Source organism: Elephantulus edwardii, unplaced genomic scaffold (genome assembly GCF_000299155.1).
Source record: "Elephantulus edwardii isolate Elephantulus edwardi_28Jun2011 unplaced genomic scaffold, EleEdw1.0 scaffold00121, whole genome shotgun sequence".
Lineage (NCBI taxonomy): Eukaryota > Metazoa > Chordata > Mammalia > Macroscelidea > Macroscelididae > Elephantulus > Elephantulus edwardii.
In genome coordinates, this window is record NW_006399871.1 from 4,607,485 (window position 1) to 4,627,076 (window position 19,592).

The 19,592-nt window shown below is 48.3% G+C and overlaps 1 protein-coding gene across 1 annotated transcript in view; it reads left to right on the forward strand.

Annotated features, from left to right (window-relative positions):
- FYCO1 (FYVE and coiled-coil domain containing 1) overlaps positions 1-19,592 on the forward strand; it is a 72,278-nt gene that overhangs the window by 12,981 nt on the left and 39,705 nt on the right. Inside the window, exons 4-12 of the mRNA XM_006893047.1 lie at positions 1,964-2,070; positions 2,741-2,884; positions 6,422-6,512; positions 9,034-11,433; positions 11,916-12,008; positions 12,633-12,751; positions 13,941-14,108; positions 17,586-17,735; positions 18,859-19,058. Of these exons, the coding sequence (XP_006893109.1) occupies positions 1,964-2,070; positions 2,741-2,884; positions 6,422-6,512; positions 9,034-11,433; positions 11,916-12,008; positions 12,633-12,751; positions 13,941-14,108; positions 17,586-17,735; positions 18,859-19,058 (3,472 nt within the window). The remainder of the gene's footprint in view (positions 1-1,963; positions 2,071-2,740; positions 2,885-6,421; positions 6,513-9,033; positions 11,434-11,915; positions 12,009-12,632; positions 12,752-13,940; positions 14,109-17,585; positions 17,736-18,858; positions 19,059-19,592) is intronic.

Sequence of the window (19,592 nt, forward strand, 5' to 3'; positions counted from 1 at the left end):
TTATGAAATCCTGAGGGTATGCGTGTGTATGTGTGTACGTGTATGAGCCACACACTTGACCTCATAGTGTCTTGCTCTCTGGCTCAGCTGCCTGAACCTCTTGGTTGCCACCACCAAATCTTTGCTCTCATCTTCATCATGAGTGGGAAGGTATTTGGACATAGAAATGTTGTCAGGATTCTCTTCACGGCATCTGTCCAGATCGGCTCTCAGCAGCCATGACCTTGTTGTTGTTACAAGATTGGCAGGTCAGGGTGCTTGCCACCTTCGTTTCTGGGTCTAGCCAAAGCCCACAAAATTCACGTGGAGAGAAGTCTTAGCAGCTTTTGTAGTTCATGAGGTTTCACACCTTGCTTTGTTTTTCAAACCTGTTTTATATTGTGGTATCATTTCTTTGAGTCAGCAACAAGGAGAGATGTAAGCATGAACTAAAAGGAGCTGTACTGGAATTTTTCCACTTCCATTAACATGCTGATGCCTGTCTGGCCAGTGCATTCGCTGGCATCTTAATAGTATGTGTGAGAGAGGAAAGGGGTTAGACCAGTCTTGGGTCAAACCACCGCCACCCTCTCCCCTGCTACGTAAAACCCATTGCTGTCAAGTCTTGACTTATGTTACGGAATAAAACTACCTTTTAGAATCTTAACAGAAGCAGGTCACCAGGCCAGGCTCCTCTAGTACCGCTGGATGGGCTTGAACTGCCAACCTTTAGGTTTAATAGGCAATTGCAAAGTGTCTGTGCCTCTCAGGAAACCTCTGAAGGGATAGGAAGGGTTCAGGTCCTGCCTCTATTCCACTAAGAACCAGATCCTGACAGAACAGGGATGCATGGTAGTATCATCGTGGTAGGTGGGGTGGGATCTGGACTTTCTGGGAGTAAGGGTCCTCACGGGGAAGCACATCACACATCTTCACTGTCTGCCCGTTACCCATCCGTTTGACAGTCATGTTCCCAAAGTCGGCAGAGCCCTGTTTTCTCTGACCACACAATGTACCTCCCTCAGGACAACCTTCCAGAAACCTGTTTCAAAGTTACATTTTGAGAGGTGAATTTAAACCTCACAAGTCCCAGTTCCGTCTTGTTTGAGCTGATTTGATACTGGTGGGCACTATGGGGGGAGGTTTGGAAGACAGAGCTGCTCTCATCTCCCTGTGCCTTTTTCTCTTCAGAATTCCAGGAATAGACCTGCATCCACCTTTTTTTATTACTATCCCAGTGGGATGGGGATGTTCTGAGATGACAGCCTCGGGGACTGAGTTGGTGATGCACTGAATATGCCAAAGACTCCAATTAGCAAAGAGCTGACAGATAAATGGATTTTATGTGATGGTTTCATAGGACTCGGAGAAGGCAGTTTTGCAAGCTGCAAAATATCTCCAAAATCTCCACCTCTTTAAGTGCCTTTCCCCTTTCTGTCTCTCTTCTCCGGGAGAGTTCCGGCCACGCTGCCTAGGCCCCCTTCCTGCACTTTCCTCTCCACGCCAGGCATTAGCCATACTGAGACCTCCTCTTACTCCTCCAGATCTTTCCTAGCATGGGATGCATTTCATTTGCCTCTGGGTTTTATTTTACATATAGATCAGCCAGTTCTGTAGCCGATTCCAGGCCTAGAGATTCCTGTGGGATGGAGGAGAGAATGGCATTCTGGGAGGATTCAAAGGTCAGGTTTTGGGGGAGCCTTTCAGGAATGTATCTTCTTTGATGTGTTTGTTCGTGTATAGATTATTTTCAGGAAAAGACCCCTAATCAGTCCATGGACATCAGGGCTCACTGTATGTGACAGCATGATCGAAAGTGTTCTTGGAGGGGTGTGAGTCAAATACACGCTTAGAGTAGAATTGGGTGATGTTTTCTGTTGTGGTTCCTTCCCCTCTCCCCTTAAATTAAATCATCCACACAGCCCTGAGATCCGTATTTGGAGTTAGACTAATGGTTCATGGTTGCACACTGTGCCTTTTCCAGATCCGAACATCTCTGGGCAGAGGAAGAGCATTTCTTCGCTACTCCTTGGTGCACCAGAGGCTGGCAGACACCTTACAGCAGTGCTTCATGAATACCAAAATCACCAGGTGGGTATGTGATGGCAGTGGCGTCTACCAGCACCATCCTGCCATGAACTGAAGGAACTCAAGTCCCTTCCTGAGTAGTAGTACGGGCAGATACAGAAACGTCACCTGTAGGTGCCACAGCTGGCCCTGTGCGCGGTCCTCCTACACCTGCATTGTCACTCTATGCTTTCCCTGACACAGCCGGGGCAGGTAGCTCTGAGTCTGGCAGTTGAGATAAACAAGGCTCAGAGACCAGAGTGCCTTTCTCTGGGCTCCACTGATCTTGCCCTGGAGCTGGAGCTTGGGTACAGGCCTCCCATCTCTGATGCCAGGCAGTTTTCCTTGGTGGGTGAAGTGTCCCTGGTGCCAAGTCTAGTGGACAGACCCCACTGGTCACCCTAAAAGGCTCCTGGATTTCTCCCATGACCGGGCAGCAGAATCACTTGCCTGAATTGAGGCCATTACACTAACTTCTTTGAAGAAGAGCACGTTTATTTGAGAGTTAATAGGCTCCTATAGGGAGAATCAAATTGATGTTTTCTTGTGCCATTAATTTAGTAAAAGTTGGAGTTTTATAAGACAGAGCCATGCTGGATAAAACAGATAAATGCACTCTTTCCTTCTCTTTACAACTTTTGTAATTCACAAATGTTACAGGGTTGGTTTTGTGTTTTGTTTTTTTTCGCCGCAGTGACTGGTACTATGCAAGAAGTCCGTTTCTGAAGCCAAAGCTGAACTCGGAGATTGTGGGCCTGCTCTATGAGCTGACCGAGGTGCAGTTTGACCTGGTGTCGAGGGGCTATGACTTGGATTCTGCATGGCCGACGTTTGCCAGGTACTTTGGAGAATTGCTTCATTTATTTAAATGACAAGAGGGAGAAGGACTTAAGGTTTTTGAAATTCACAATCAGTCTATTCAAAGCAGTTTTACTTATAAAGTAAATGACATTGTGACTTTTATGCCTGTTAGTTTCACAGACAGTTGAACAGTATTTAATAAGGACATCTGGAGGCTCCAGCCTGTGGTAGTTTAAACCAGGTAGCAGGAGGTAGTGAAGATGCATATGCAACACCTGGGGTTTCTTTCCATTCATTCATTTATTCATTCATTCATTTATTTATTTTAAGATGACTTGTTGGTATGGAAGCGGGAACAGGGGAAAACCTGACCTTCTCTTATCTGTGTTCCTACAGTGTTGTTACTGAGTGTTGTTACAGGCTGAGAATGAATACAAGCCACAGCTTATCCTCATGCTGGAAAGGTTTTTCCTTTTTCTTTGTTGAGGTCATTGAGCTGTTGTGCATTCCACATCAAGTAGAATAGCCTTACACCTTCCTGCAAGAGGGAACCACTGAGGAAACGGGCTTGGAAAGGGGAGGAACTTGCCCACAATGCCGCAGCTAGGGCAGCAGGTCGGGCACTGAACTTGGCCAGACTTGAGGCCAGTGTTCTTGGTTTTGTCAAGGTCTCTGTTAATTAGTGCCAAGTCTTAATGTCTTTGTTAGAAACTATTTCATCTCTAGAGAGAGTACCCGCATACCAACCTCTAGGACGGAACTGCTAACATTTTGCCTTGTTTACTACAGATGGATTTTGAAAAAAGTTTTCATTTCAAAATAGCTTCAGAATTATAGAGCATTGCAGAAATACTGCCCATAAAGCCTTCACCCCAATTCCTCAGTCCTTTGTGTTGGCTTCCATAGTCCTTTTCTCATTTGTCTCTGTGTGCAGACATGGGAGTTTCCTTTCCTAAATCCTTTGAGAGTAAGTTGCAGGCTTGATTTTTTTTTTTTTTTTACTTACTGCTCCTGCTCCCTTTTTGTAACATTTTTACTGACTTTTGAGTGGAAGTTCATAGTGTAGTTTAGTTTTCCATTTAACAGTTTATACACATAGTTTGGTAAGAGCAGAACTCTTCCAGCCCCTCCCTGGGATCTCATGTCTTAAGTTCCTGTTCTGTCTTTGTTCTGAGCTTTTTATTTGTGCAAATACCACCCTTTGGGTTTTATTGAGGGTTCTTCCCATTACTAGTGTTACTGTTCAGCTTATAGGCCTGTCTGCTGTTTGCTTGCTTCTGCTTTTTATTCCCTCGTTTCATTGTCTGTTTCCTGAAATCTAGGACCACGTCTCATATAACCTCAGTCCAATTGTGGAAATCAGGAGACTAAGTTTGGTACCTAACCAACAACCCTAATCTAAATATCTCCAGTTATTTCATTAATGTCTGTGATAGAATGAAAAAATGGTTTGTACTCAGGATTCAATCCAGGATCACGCGTTGCTGTAAATTGTTATATCTCTCTGATGTCCTTTAATTTAGAAGTTTCTCAGCCTTTGTCTTTCATGACTTGAACGTTTTTAATAGCCCCAAGCCAGTTATTTTGTAAAATGTTTACTAATTGGAGTGTGTCCTCGTTTCTAGTTTGAGGGTCAATATTTTTGGCAAGATTACCTCAGATATGACCCTCTTTCCTTCTCAGCGGAAGCACTTGGCCTTGACTTGTTTCAACTAGCAAGGTTAACCACAATCACTTGGTTAAAACAGTACTTTCAAGGTTTTTATAAAGCTACTGTTTCATCCTTTTGTAAGTAATGTTTCTCTTCTAGAGAGACCCTCTTAAGATTGTTATTATCCTGTTTGTCTTAAGTCTTTTCCACTGGTTTTAGAATCTGTTGATAATTCTTGAGGCAGTTATTATCATAACAGTGCTCAAACAGTAGTTTTCTACTTGTATTATTCTTTTCACATTATCAATTGACATTCTGGAATATGGAAGTGCATCTGGTTACTTATATACATCCATATAGACCTGTGGCTTGTTATTTCATTCAGTCATTTAGGATCTCTCACTGTCATTACTTATTTTAAAGCCAAAATCAGTGGGATGCCATCAATCTTCAACCTGGTTCCTATGGAATTTAGTGGTTTTGTTCTAGTTGTTTTGAGCACCATCCAATCAAAACCAACTCACAGTTGACTTTCTAGTGGCTTTTTTTCAGAAGCAATAAATTGCGCAGGAGATTACACCCACCTTTCTTCTGTGGAGCGACTGGTGAATTTGAACTGTGCACATCAGGGTTGGGAACACACACCACCGTCCTTCCTCCTTTAGAGGCTCTGTTACTGCTATATGCCATTTCTGGATGTTTTTATTAGATGTTTATATTCATTGATAGCTATACGCATATGGATATATGGATAGTTTTATTTTGCATATGTCCTAAAATTTTATGTATATTGAATTATGAGATAGCTGTCCTTTTTACATCTTGCTTTTCATTGTAACTTTGTTTTAGATCATCAGTGTTTACACCAGACATTTTGTAGACACCAAGCAAAGGGTCAGAAAACTAGGGCCGCAGTCTAACTGCCTAAATAAATAACAACATTTATTTGGAACACAACTTTGCTAATTCATTTACATATCATCTATGACCATTTTCGTTTTGTAGTGGGAGAGTTGAGTAGTTCCAGTAGAGAGAGCCCCGTGGCTAAAATATTTCATATCTGGCTCTTTACAATTAAAGATTGCCAACCCATGTTATAATTGATTGCTTGTTGTACAAGCAAATCGCTAGTTAATCTCTTTCCTTAGTGATCGGGTTCTGTTGGTTTGACTCTTCCTGCTGTACCAGTACTGCAGAGAGCATTATCTTCTGCCGCTTAGTGCGTGATGTGACTGTCTTTAGAGAAGATACTTGAGCAGCGGGATTGCTGGGCTGGAGAAACAACCAGATTTTAAAATTCAATACTATTTTTAATTAAGGAGAAGATTCTGATGAAGTAAGACCGCGTTTGGTTTGAAATGTTCCTGCAAAATGACAGTTATCATGCAAGAAGTTCTTATTCTAGATTAGTACTATAGAATAGAAGCTCTGTAGGAGAGAACTGTTCCACATCTGTGCTGTCCAGTATAGTTACATGAGCTGGAAGCAGGTCTTCTAGCTACATTGTAAATATTTGTGTGATACAAAGCAGTGGCCATGAGCCCTTAGTTACAGTATGATCTTTATAAAATAATTTGACTGCTACTTTTTCCTTACTAGCAAACAGCCCAGTTCAGCTAACATTTAAACCCCAATCTGGGAAGTACACCTTCAGTTAATTGAAGGGGTGATGGTTCACAGTGGAAAGAAAGCCATGGTGAATTTTAGCAGTAGAATCTGCCTGTCACAGGCCCACGTGAGTGTGCTCTTTAATAGGGGTCATTGAATGTTGCTGTCTTACACACTGTCTGGGAAAGCAGTGGCCTCCCCGCCACCACCTGGTTCTCTAGCCACTACCCAAGCCTCCCTGGTGGTGCGTGTGTGCGCCCAGGCCTGGGTGATTTCCTGCTCTGAACGTGGCATGTCTGCTCTGTGGCCCCATAGGAGGACCGTGGCTCCTGGCACCTCTGCTTCCCTGTGGAGAGCCCCCAGTCGAAGCTCCAGTATGAACAGCTTGGTGAGCAACTACCTGCAGGTAATGCCACAGAGGCCAAGATTTCCTCCTTAGATTGCCGACCAGCTTCTCTCCTTTTCCCTAGCAACTCAAGGTGATGTTAGACATTTAACTTGTTTTAAATAGAACAATTGAAGCCCTAGGTTATCCCCATAATTTCCTGGAGCCTTTATTTTTACTACCAAAGATTTAGGCCCTTTTAAAACTAAATTCTTCTAAAAGCATTTAAAAGAAGCAGTTTCAACTCTGTGATTCAAAACCACGGAGTCACATCCTGACTTTGTCACCTACAAGTTGTATGGCCCAGGGCAGGTGACTTAACCTCATGAGTTTCAGCTCATCATCTGTAAAGTGCTGTCTCTGGAGGTGCCCGGGGGTGGGGGGGTGGGATGGAATGACGGTGAGCACGCACAGTGCTGAAGGACTTGGCTTGGGCAGTTAGTTTGGTTAATTTTGTTAGAAATGTGACCAGATCATGGTAGCTATTTATAGTCTTGTGCGAAAGACTACTATTAATCAGCAATAAAAGTGTTCTTAAGAAGCATTAGAACACAACACTTGGTGTCAGTACACCTGGAGCAGCAAAGAAAGGAGAGTCAGGTAGAAGAGGAAACTGTGGAGAGTGTAGGAGCTCTGGTGGCACCGTGCATAGAGAGGTTGCACTGTAACCCAAAGGCCAGGCTTCTCTGGGTTTTTACATCCACCAGTGGCTCGGCAGGAGAAAAAAAAAATGGCCAGTCTCCTCCTGTTTGGTTGACAGCATTGGAAAACTAATGGAGGCTCAGCTGTGAGCGGGCTCAGACTCAAGGCAGTGAGAGAGCCAGTTCATGGGGACAAGGTGGCTAACTGGCCTCCATGGCCCGAGACCAGAAGAACTAGGCTGGTGCCAAGACACTACTACTCCTGAACATTTTGACCCATCCAAGAATTCTGATCAAAGAGCCAAGCAAGGCAGAATTTCAAATTCTTGTCAACTCTAGACTTTGCTTGAGCTGGTGGAGGATAGATGAACCGCTGAAACGATGGTCCTAAGATAATCTTGAAATCTTAAACAAACAATACCCCAAAGTCATCCTAAAATCAAATGGTCGTTTAGCATAACTAGTTCAGAAGGTTTGTTTTGTGCATTTGAGCATGACGGGTTGTTTGTTTTTAATAACTGTGGGATCAGATTGACAATAACAATTTAAGAGATCAGATAGGGAACTTGGGGCCAGTGAGTTTATGTTAATAGGGCGGAGCGGCTCTGAAAAAGGTGAGAGTTGTTGTATAATTCTGGATAATGAAATCGGTGTCACGAAATTGGCCATGTAGAAACTTGAATTGGTCTACAGTTCTCAAAAATTGGTGCCATATTCTCAAAAATAATAGGAAAAGGGGGAGGACTGGGCAGGGAGAAAAGTGCAACAATGAATGAATGGAAATCCAAAATCTCTGTAAAATGTTCATTAAAATTAATAAAATAAAATTTAAAAAAAAATAGAAGGAAAAAATAATAGGGAAGAAAAGTGCAGGGTGGAGTAGAGGAATGCTAGTGCCTTAAGAATAAAAAAGATTAATCTTTCACCCTTTTATAGCTTAATCATGACAGGAGTTGTAGATCTGGTACATGCAATGTTGTTGTTGTTAGGTGCCGTCTAGAAGCATGACTCATAGTGACCCTGTGAACAAAAGATCTGAACCCTGTACTATAACTAGCATCATTTCTCTATGTTCATAGAATTTCCAGAAGCATGTGATTTAGGAAATAGATGCCACTCCTGCTTCCAAACCCGCATCAATCCAGGAGCTCCACTAAACACTGTACACAATGGGTAACCATTATGGCATTTGACACAGCAGTAGCACAGTGTTCAGCATCAACAGCAACCCCATATTACCTCAGTACAGCAAATTGACAGACCAGTGCTGTATCACTTAAAAGAATGTTCATCTCAGGCCCACCCACCAGATCCTGGTTGACTCTAAACCAAGAGGCTTCCAGCCCACAGCTCATTGATAGATAAATCCAGCAAATCCCATCAGCTCACACCTGACTGTGAATAAAAAAAAAAAACCCCAACCAAACTGTCCACATCTGACCCTCCCCAAAACGAGAGCACCCACCTTCCAGATTCCAACTGCTTCACACATGACCCTCCAAACTGGTACATGCTATAGATAAATGCTAATTTTACATATAACTTAGTTTCTCTCAGAACCAACACTCATTCTTGGCAGAGTTCAGATCTGTTCTTCGTAGGGTTGCAGTGAGTCATAGTTGACTGGATAACACCTAACAACAGCAACAGAGGAGGCTGGAACAGAGCTGCAAGTGTGTCTCCTTGGACCACACAAATGTGGCACCCGGCTTTTGGAGAGCACTGGTGACTGTCTTTATGGCGGGTGCCTTGGACAAAGTTCCTTTGAATTAACAGCACGTCAGACTAACCTCAGGTCACAAAATTCCTGTATTTTGGATTCTGCTGTTTGAGGCTTTTCCAGATAGCTGTTGTGTTTCATCCTCAAACCGCTCAGTTTTTGTGTGTGTTTTCCTCCCTAGACTCAGGAGATGGCCTCCACCACAGATCTGAACAGCTCCGTAAGCAGCGAAAACCTGGAGGGGATAGAGGAGATGCGGCTAGAACTGGACCAGTTGGAGTTGCTGGAGAGGCAGCTGCAGGCGCGGATCAAGCAGCTCAACAAGGAGAACCATGACCTCAAGGTCACCATCTGCTCTCAGGGAGAGCAGCTGCAGATGGAGAGGGAGCGGAGGTGCGCCACCGCCGAGGAGAACGCCCGCCTCAAGGGCCTGGTGACTGAGCTCCAGAAGCAGTGCGAGGCCACCCAAGCCGCGGAGAGCACCATGCAGAAGCTTCTCAAGTGCCTGCAGGCCCTGGAGCTGGGCGCAGCAGAGAAGGAGGATTACCAGTCCGCCGTGCAGCGGCTCGAGTCCGTGCTGCAGCCGCTCAAACAGGAGCTCAAAGCCACACGGGACTCCCTGGCTGAGAAGACCCAACAGCTGGCCAGCGTCTCGGACTGGCTCACCAGAGCCGTGCCCAAGTCCGACGCCACCAAGGGCGTGATGGAACAGGAGGCGTCCCTGCCCCCTGACTCAGCCACGGTGATCAAGGAGCTGGGGGAGAAGCTTCAAGCCCTGGAGGCGGAGAGCACCAAGGTCCAGGAGCTCAATAGGATGCAGACTGCCCAGCTGGAGCAACTGACCAAATTGCTGCAGCTCAAAGAGGAAGCCCAGGCTGGCCTTGAACTCTTGGCGAAGGAGAGCGTCCCACTCCGCGAAGAGCTGGTGAGGAAGGGGGAGACAATCGCCCAGCTCCGGCGCCATCTGCAGGAAGCGCTGGCTCACCTGAGCACCTTGGAGGAAGACCTGGCCACGTCGAGGGCTGAGGAACGCAAGGGGCGCGAGGAGAGGCAGCTGCTGGAGCAGGAGGTCCAGTCCCTGACAAAGCAGCTGCAGCTCCTGGAGACCCAGATGGCCCACGCGAACCAGCACATGAGCGACCTGGAGCAGGAGAGGAGGGAGCTCATCCGAGACAAAGACCACCTCTTCCAGAAGGTGGTGACACTGGAGCGGCTGGCTATGCAGCTGAGCCCAGAGCTGCCTGTCGCAGGTGATGGAGGTGCGACTCGGGCTTCCCAGCCACAGACCTGTGAGAAGTTGAAGGAGCACAAGGACCCACAGAAGGGCCAGCCCGGTGATGCCCAGGGAGACCAGGAGGGGCAGCTCCAGCAGGCCAACAAGGCGCTCGAGAAGGAGCTCCAGAGAGTCGTTGAGCGCAACCAGCTCCTGGAGGGCAAGCTGCAGGCCCTGCAGGCCGACTATGAGGCACTGCAGCAGCGGGAGGCGGCCATCCAGGGCTCTCTGACCTCCCTGGAGTCCGAGCAGGCCAGCATCCGGCTCATGGGTGACCAGATGGAGGCGAGCCTCCTGGCCATGAAGAAGGCCAAGGAAGTCATGAAGGCCAAAGTGGCTGAGAAGGATGCCGCCCTGCAAAGCAAGGAGGATGAGTGCCAGCAGCTGCGCCAAGAGGCCGAGCAGTGCCGGCAGCTGGCAGAGGCCCGGGACCGGGAGCTCCAGGATCTTAAGAGCCAGTGCCACCAGCAGACCCAGCCAGTCCAGGACCTGACCGCAGAGAAAGACCAACAGGGGCTTAGCCCACGCCAAGAAGATGCGCCCCACGAGCTGGCATCTCAGCTGGCTCTGTCTCAGATGCAGCTGGAGGTTCATCAGGGCGAGGCCCAGCGGATGAAGGCTGAGGTGGTGGACCTCCAAGCCAAGCTCAGGATAGCCCTGGATGAGCAAGCAAAGGCGCAGAGCCAGCTGAGCGTGGCCGAGGTGCTCCTGGGGGAGCACAAGGCTCTCGTGCAGCAGCTGAAAGAACAGAACGAAGCCCTCAATCGGGCTCACGTCCAGGAGCTGCTGCAGTGCTCAGAGCGCGAGGGAGTGCTGCAAGAGCAGAGGGCCAGCGAGGCCCAGCAGAAGGGAGAGGTGCTCCGGGCCCTGCAGGAGGAGCTGACCCAGGCCAAACAGGGCTCCGAGGATGCCCGGCGGGAGCATGCTGAGCTGCAGGAACAGCTGCACCGGGCCCACACAGACACCGCCGAGCTCGGCATCCAGGTCTGCGCCCTGACCGCGGAGAAGCAGCAGGTGGAGGAGGCCCTGGCCCTTGCCACCCAGGAGCTCCAGGACACCAGAGAGAGGATCTTTCGGGAGCGAGAGGACCTGGAGCGCCAGGTGGCCGGGCTGCAGCACGAGAAGAAGAGCCTGCAGGAGAAGCTGAAGGCAGCCGAAGAGGCAGCCAGCTCACTGAGTGGCCTGCAGGCGCAGCTGGCTCAGGCCAAGCAGCAGGCCCAGGGCCTCGAGGAGGTGGCCCACCAGGAGCTCGACACCCTCAAGTTCCAGCTGAGCGCTGAGATCATGGACTATCAGAACAAGCTCAAGGTAACCCAGCCCCAGCCATTGAGCTCCACCTGCCTCCCTGGGGCAGGGCCTTGGGGGGTTGAGGAGGTTGTGAGAGGTTGTACCTTTGGCAGTGAGACAGGCGAGGGCCCACGGATGTCCTGGGTGGACCCACCATTTACCCTGTCCTACTGTCATAGGTCAAAGTAGCATCTCTCCTTGCAGGGGAGTTCGGAATAGAACGTTGGAGAATGGTGTCTTAGCCCAGAAAGAAACTCTTTGCAAACAAGTTTGAGCCACACAGAGGTTTTGTTTGTTTGTTTTTTAGTCGCCAATATTTAAAAAGTGGATGTTTTACCATTAAATGCCATGTGGGGTCTTTTGAGGCCTCTGATTTTAAAACCCTGGTAGAGCCAAGCGAAGTGGGGAAGAGAGCTTGGTGTTTGTTCCCATTTGGAGATGGGGCTGAGGGAGCCTCAGAGCATAGCCTGCACTCCCATGGACCCCTTTTTTCCCCTCCCCAGGCTGCTGGAGAAGAGTGTAAAAGCCTCAGCAGCCAGCTGGCGGAGCAAGGCCAGAAGCTGCAGGCTGCCGAGGAGGCCGTGGAGAAGATGACGGTAGGCGTGTGGTCTGTGCGTCCGGATGGGCACGGGGAGGCCTGGCACGCTGGCCGCCGGCTGGGGGTGGTTCCCACTCGCACTGTGTGGTCATGTTACACCTACCTTGGTTTTCATTGTCCCATGTATGAGAGTTCCCTGTAGGCCTCACAGTTCCCAAGCCGGAGCTATAATCACACTGGATGATGACCCCTTCCACTCCTTGGACACCTGTCTGGGGCCGCCAGCCGGGTTTTTCACCTAGCCTTTGTTTCTTATGAAAAGAACTGTCCATCTGGACCATCTTTTTAGGTGTTCTCTTTGTGGCTCTGACCTGAGCAGAGGTAGCACAGTCTTCAGAACAGTCCCAATGAGCACTGGCCCTGCCGCCCCTACACGCGTCCCCAGTCCCCTTTGACCCAGAGCATCTCATACATGCTGTCCCCTCCCCCCACTGCAACAGAGTGAGCCACAGCCCAACAGGTGTGTAGCAGAGCTTCTGGGCCTCTTGAACATAAAGTAATCCAAACAAGACCCTACGTTTTAGTGACCCAGCAGATGGGGCTGATGGCATGCCAGTCCCTCTGGGACATCCTGTAAGAGTTTCTGCAGGCTGAATGTCTTCTCCCTGATGCTTTGTGTCAGGCCGCCCAGAAAGATACGGGAGAGAAGCTGAGACGCACCAGCGACCATCTTTCAATGTGCCAGAAAGTCATTCTGAAGAAGGAGAAGGAAGAGATTGCCCTGCGGGCAAGCCTGAAAAGGTTAGTTTCACCGTCCCCTTATCTGGCCACTGAGGGCTGCTAGCGAAGGGGGCGTTAGTGCACGGTCATTTAGAGTCGGTCATAGTGAAGGAAAGAAGTCCACTTGCAAGGAAAACCACAGCGCAGGAAGCTCGAGGCAGGAGCGTGCCTGCTGGAGCCTGCCAACCAGCCCGTTGCCGCCCTCCAGGCAGTAAGAACCTGCTTTCTTCATTCTGTTTGCTTATCTCAGGCAGGGCGTAGGACAGCCCAGGAACAAGCATCAGCACTTCAGCAAAATCACAAGGACATAAAAGAAAATAATAATAATAGCCAAACATACCAAACCCACTGGTATCCAGTCGATTCTGACTCATAAGACGAAAAGAAAGCCGCTCCGTAGGATTTCCAAGGCCACATACAGATCTTAACAGAAGCACACAGCCGCCTGTTTCTCCTGTGGGGTGGCTGGTGAGTTCAGACTATTGACAGCTGACCCAAAGGCAGAGCCTCTCTGGTCATTTGAATCCACCTACGACCATGCAGGGAGAAGATGGACCTTCTTCTTCCGGGCAGTTGACAGCCTCCAAAACCTTGCTGTACACAGTTTATAAAACCTGCTGCAAGCTTAGCTCTGAACTGATTCTGACTCTACGGCAATGAGAGTTTTGTTTGTTGGTTTGTTGGATTTTTTTTTTTTAAGTTTTAACATGCTCTAGGCACTATTTTAAATACGTTGTGTATGTATGTTTATCCATTTAATCCTTCAAACAGTTTTGGGAAGGTGGTGTAGATCCCTGTTTTGTAGGTGACTGAAGTGAGACCCGGGAGTTAAGGGCTTTCCCAGGTCACATCATGGCATGTAAGCGACCACGCAGGGGGATGGGATCGCAGGCCGTGTGGTTCCAGAGTTTTCAGAACAGACTCAGCTGGTCCATTCCTAGCAAGCTGAGGCCCACTGATTGCCCAGAGTTTTCCTTGCAGCTGATGAGCTAAGAGAATCGGGGTGGGGATGGTGCATGGCAGTGGGGATGGTGCATGGCAGGGGGTCTTACACAGGAGGTAAGTGAATAACTATGAGCATTTAGTGCTAAAGGGGTTCCCCCTACTGGGAAAGGCAGCAGGCACCCCCTTTGCACTGGGGAGTCAGCACAGAGACCTGGGAGAAGCTGGGAGTGATGAAACTCAAGAGAATGTACCCCCGTTTCACCAGGACTCAGGAGGATCTTGCCAAAGCCTCAGCCGAGTTCCAGGAGCGTTACAACAGACTCTGTGAGGAGGCCACGAGCCGGGAGAAGAATGACCAGAAGATGCTCGCCGACCTGGACGACCTGAACAACACCAAGAAGTACCTGGAGGAGCGGCTGATCGAGCTGCTCAGGTGAGTGGCCGGAGGCCTTGCCACGGCTGTCCTCCTTGACCCAGCACAGCTGTTCCCGAAAGGCTCCTGTCGAGGAGGTGCTTCCCTGGCTCCTCCAGCCTTTGTGGGCACAGTCGCCTTGTCACTGAGGGCCTCATCCCGGGTTTGCGCAGGCCACGTACAGCTGTGTCCGGTGGTTCCCTTTTCACATCGTGTGCCCCTCAAGGTTGGGGGTTTCACTTGGTGCACACTTATTTAAGTCTCCTTGTGCGTGGCCGCAATAGCGATGAGGAATGAGGTTTCAAATCTTGAGAGAAATGTCTCATTCCTTAGTCCACTTCTCCAGGAGTCCCATTCCTCCCCCCACGTCCTCCTTTTCCTAGTGCTGGGTGTCCCAGCCTCCAGTTGATATGTTTGGGCTGCCTGGCGCTGTTGCAGGAGGCCGTGAACTGCTAACTGAAGAGCACAGCTGCAGCCTGGCCCAGCCCACTGCGGTCACCTAGGCACCAGGCCAGAGGGACAGATTGCTTTTGCAAGAGACGGAGGAACTGTAAATTTTTTTAAAAAATGAAATATTCCAGTTATAAATCTTGGAAAGTTATTAAACTTTTCCCCCCATGGAAAGTTAAAAATCTACAAAAATAGAATAGCTTCATGAACACCCTTGTACCCATCACCCAAGTTCATCATCATCCAAGTTTTGGCCAGTCTTGAACCAGCTGTACTTTCCCCACATTTCCATCACCTCCCACAATTATTGTGAAGCTAATTCTAGATATGATAACATCTCACCCACAGATCTTTCACTCTGAGCCTCTTTATGGCAAATGACTCTTCATATTAAACACCACAGTATCACTAGGACTTTAAGTGAAGGAGAATTCCTTAATACCAAGTATTTAGCCAGTTTCTAATTTATGCAATTGCCCTAAACTTCCCCCTATAGTTTGTTCTAACAATCAAAATCTAAATTAGATCCATGTACTGCAATTAACAGTATCTCTTAAGAATTTTTTTTTTTATCTATGGATTAACCCCCATGTCTCTTCTTCTGGTTTTTTTTACCATTTGTTCTTTAAGAATCCAGACCATTCATTGGGTGGAGCCTGTCAGGGCCTAAATTTTGCAGGTTGCTTCCCGGCAGTGTCTTTTATTTGCTCTGCGTTGATAGTCAGAAGTAGGATTCTCAACTCTGGCTACTCATGAGAATATCTTGAAGAGGTTTCTTTTGGTTTCTGTTTGAAATACCAACTAGATCAGAACGTCTGGGCGTGGAGTCCAGGCATCATGAGGGAGAGGGGAGAACCCCAATGTTTTCAGAGTTGGGTTCCACATTTTGGCAAGAGTGCTTTAGGGACTGATCGTGTTGCCTCTCTCCTTTGGGAGCCTCATGATATCTAGCTAGCCCCCTCTTTCTGATGTTTGGCTGCTGTGTGGAAGCCGTGTGTGTAGATCTACTAGCACTTTGTTGTTGCCATCAAGTGGATTCCCAACAGATAGCCATGCTGTGTAACAGAGTAAATCACTCACAGCGCTTCCTGGACTGTAATCTTCACAGGAGCAGATTACCAGGTCTTTACTTCTGGCACTTCTGGGTGGATTCAAACCTTTGACCTTCTGGTCATCTGCTGAGTGTTTAATCATTGTGCCACGTGAGTTCTGTACTCATCCTTGTTATTGTTATGTAGCATTGAGTCAGAACCAACTCATAGCTGACTCTCCAGCAAGTTTTCAAAGGCTGTAAATTGCCAGTGAGGAGATTGCCCAACTTTCTCCCATGTTGCCACTGGGTAGCTGGTGAATTCGAACTACCTGCCTTTGTGTTGGCAATGTCACTCCTTGTCACTTGGCCACCAGAGCTCCCTACTAATTCAGTGTTTGTTGTTGTTTATCGTTGAGCTGGAACGACACATAGCTGACCCTCTGGTGGGTTTTCAGAGGCTGTAAATTGCACAGAAGGAGAGATCGCCCATCTTTCTCTTGTGGAGCAACTGGTGGACTCAAACCTTATGCCTTCAGATTGGCAACCTAGTTCCTTATCACTAGGCCACCAGATCTCCCTAATGATAACTCACTGGGAGTTAAAAAGGGGCAATGTAAAAATCATAGTTAAGGTGAGCTCTGGTGGCCTTCTGGCAAGAAGCTGCACTGCAGTCCCAGAGGTGTGCAGTTCAAATCCATCAGAAGCTCTGCTGGAGAAGGAGGGACAATCTCCTCCTGTACCAGTCAGATCTGATTTGATGGTACACACAAAATAAAAAAATTATTAACTGGAAGTTTAAAAAGTCTACTTGGATTAATGGTTATATAATAAAAGGATCAGAATAAAAAGACAAAATGAAGTTGAACAAAAAAAATCACCCAACCCCAAAAACTCTACTTGCAAACCCGAAACTTGAGGCACTTGTGGCCTGAGATCTGACCACCGTGTGTGATATATGTGGAAACCCTGTGCGCATTCCCACCCTCCCAGGTGTGTGCCTGTCCTCCTGGGACAGAAGGAACTGGAGGCGCAGACCAGCGGCAGAATGAAGCTGGTTCAGAGAATAAGACTTCCTGCCTTCTGACAACTTGATTGCATAAAACAATCACTCCATGTCCTGCCTATTTTATTTAAGAGAAAGGCCTGATTATATTGATATAGATTTATGGTTGATTTAGAGTCCCAGTCACAGAACCAATTTCCCTGAGGACCTAGTAGCTCTGTGCTCCGTCATCAGTGTCTGGCGTCTCTCCAGGGCCCTTTCAACACTCGGAGCAGGCTGGCTAGAGGTCATGTGGCAAAGAGCAGAATCCTTCCCCATCAGAAAACACAAGCCCCCCCAATCCCCATTAGAAGTTAGCAAGTCTCTGTACACAGCATCCCTGGTGCAACAGGCATGCTTGGACCTCGTTCAGCCTGGCTTCCCAGAGTAGCCACACAAACTCAGGTTGACATCTAGTCAGAAATTATTGTTGTTGTTTTTTGACTGTAAAAAGTGAAGACAGATTTATTAGAAAGTTACATCCCATCCTCATTGAAAGGAAACGTGGAGGACAGGCCCAGTCAGGCATTTAGGCTTAGAAATCTTTGATCTTCTTCAATGGCAGGTTATTAAGTGAACAAACCTTAAAAATAGAGCAGACCCTGAGCTCAAGAAAGATTGAAACAGGGGTACATTGTGATCCCTGCGCTTATAGCATACAGACTTTGTGCTGGCACTTCACAGCTTAAACTTGTTAGTAAAGGGCATTATCCTGGTGACCTTGGAGCTAACAAGGCCTGAGCTCTGGAGACACCTAACAGAGCACGTTCCACTTTAGAGCCTGCAGCCCGAAAGGACTATGCTAACTCTTGGGGTGTCGTGCAGGCACGTGGCGGTGGGAACTGTTGCCAAGGTGAAGGTGAAGTTCTCCTTCAGTGGGTTGGGAAATTTTGCAGGTCATCTTTTGAAGCCAACCAGGCACAGTTCTGGTTTTCACAAGTTCTTTTTCCCTTCCAATGTGGTTTTACCCCAGGGACAAGGATGCTCTCTGGCAGAAGTCAGATGCCCTGGAATTCCAGCAGAAGCTCAGTGCCGAGGAGAAGTGTGTCGGGGACGCAGAGACCAGCCACTGCCTGGACTGCAAGCGGGAGTTTGGCTGGATGGTGCGGCGACACCACTGCAGGTGAGTGGGCAGCCCGGGACCCCTGACGCCACGCAGGCTCTGCAGGAGGACGCAGGCTAGGTCTCTGTGCCCTGGTCACCTGCCCAGGGAAAGCACAAAAGCACGTTGCTTTTTGGTTTTTAAGGGAACAGACCAACAAGCCATACTGGTCAGGGTCCTAGCAGGACACAAGGGGCCCCGAAATGATGTGTTGGAGAGAGTTTAATAAAGAGCTGGCAGGGGTTGGGAGTGCTGTGGGGAACCCACAGAGATTGGGTGAAACCAGTAACCCTTTGGCCACCTCCCAGCCTGAAGGGATTCGAGGGGAAAGGGCATTATGGAACTCAGCCAGAGGAGGGGCGAGACTTCCTTAGAGATGCCCAGGCGGAGCTCAGGCTCTTCCCTGGCCCAGCTGGGAAAGGTCAGAGTGAACCTTGGGTTGGGGCTGTGGGTGCATGGAGGTCTGTGAGGGCTCTGGTTCTCTATGAAACCATTAGCCCCTGCAGTGAGGAGGACTCACCTGTGTCACAGTCTGAGGGGAGTTGGGCTCAGTCACACATTTCCCCTTCCTGCCTCCTAAAACTCCAGGAAGTAAATTTCCCTTTCTCCTAATCTTTACCAAGATGGCTGCTTTGTTAGAATTTTATAAAAAACTATATAAAATGCTCCTTAAAGCCAGGTCAACAACAACAGCAGCATAGAGAGAGATCAGTACTTATTTTTGGTGAAACATTCTTCTAGGTCGTATAGCCCTGGTCTGTCCACTTGCTGTACAGCGGTAACTCATGGTTGCTGTGAAGCCGAACACTGTGACACTGGCATGTCAAATGCAAGAATGGTCACCCATGGTGGACAGTGTTTGGTGGAGCTCCTGATTAAAACAAGCTTGGAAGCAGGAGTGATATCCACTTCCACAATAGCTTGCCTCTGGAAACCCTATGAACCCGGAGAAAGGACGAAAGTTATACAGGTGTCCAGGTCTTTCGTTCATAGGGTCAGTACGAACATAGGCCCTTAACATCAACAACAAAGCCAGGTGTTTTGGGAGCCCCCCGAAGCCCAGCAGAGAGCTCTGTGTGGTAACAGCACATGGGCCCCGCAGCCCGTCCCTCACCCTCATGGCCCACCTTTGTTTCCTTCCCAGGATGTGCGGCCGTGTCTTCTGTTACTACTGCTGCAACAACTACATCCTGACCAAGCCCAGCGGCAAGAAGGAGCGCTGCTGCCGGGCCTGCTTCACGAGGCTCAGCGGGAGCCCGGGCTCTCCAGACAGCACTGGCTCAGGCAACAGCCAGGGGGAGTCCAGCCCTACACAGCCTGGGCCCCAGGCCACCAGAGACCAAGGTCAGGCCCCTGCTGCGGTGCACCATGTTTTTTTCTGAGTGCTTGTTAGCAAGACTCAATGTTTTCCAAACACAGACACCAAAGAGCTGCTAAAAATACATTAACACGAGCTTGAGGCTTTCTTTTTGATGCAAGTAGTATTGAAAGCGAATTGAAAAAGGAATTACTTCTTCATAGTATGACTCAGTGTTCTTTCGCATGAGGTCTGTAGCACTCCTAAACCCCCAGCAGATCGTACTTTAGAAGAGGTTGGCTGCCCACCTGTACTTAGAGAACCAGAGGCAGAGCTGAGATGGCAAGAAAAATGGGTCCCATCTCTGCCTCCAGAAGCTGGTCCCTGAAAACTCTTCCAGGCCAGCTAGCTTCTTAGAAATACTGTTAGTTCTTATTTTACCTCATAAAAAAGTTGGGAGAACCCATTATTTTACCAGACTCAAAGAACTGCTTGAGGAGAGGGTGTAGTTTGCACAGCATTTTGTGTTTGTTCACCATTCCTGTGTCCACAAACCTTTGTGTTTGTTCACCATTCCTGTG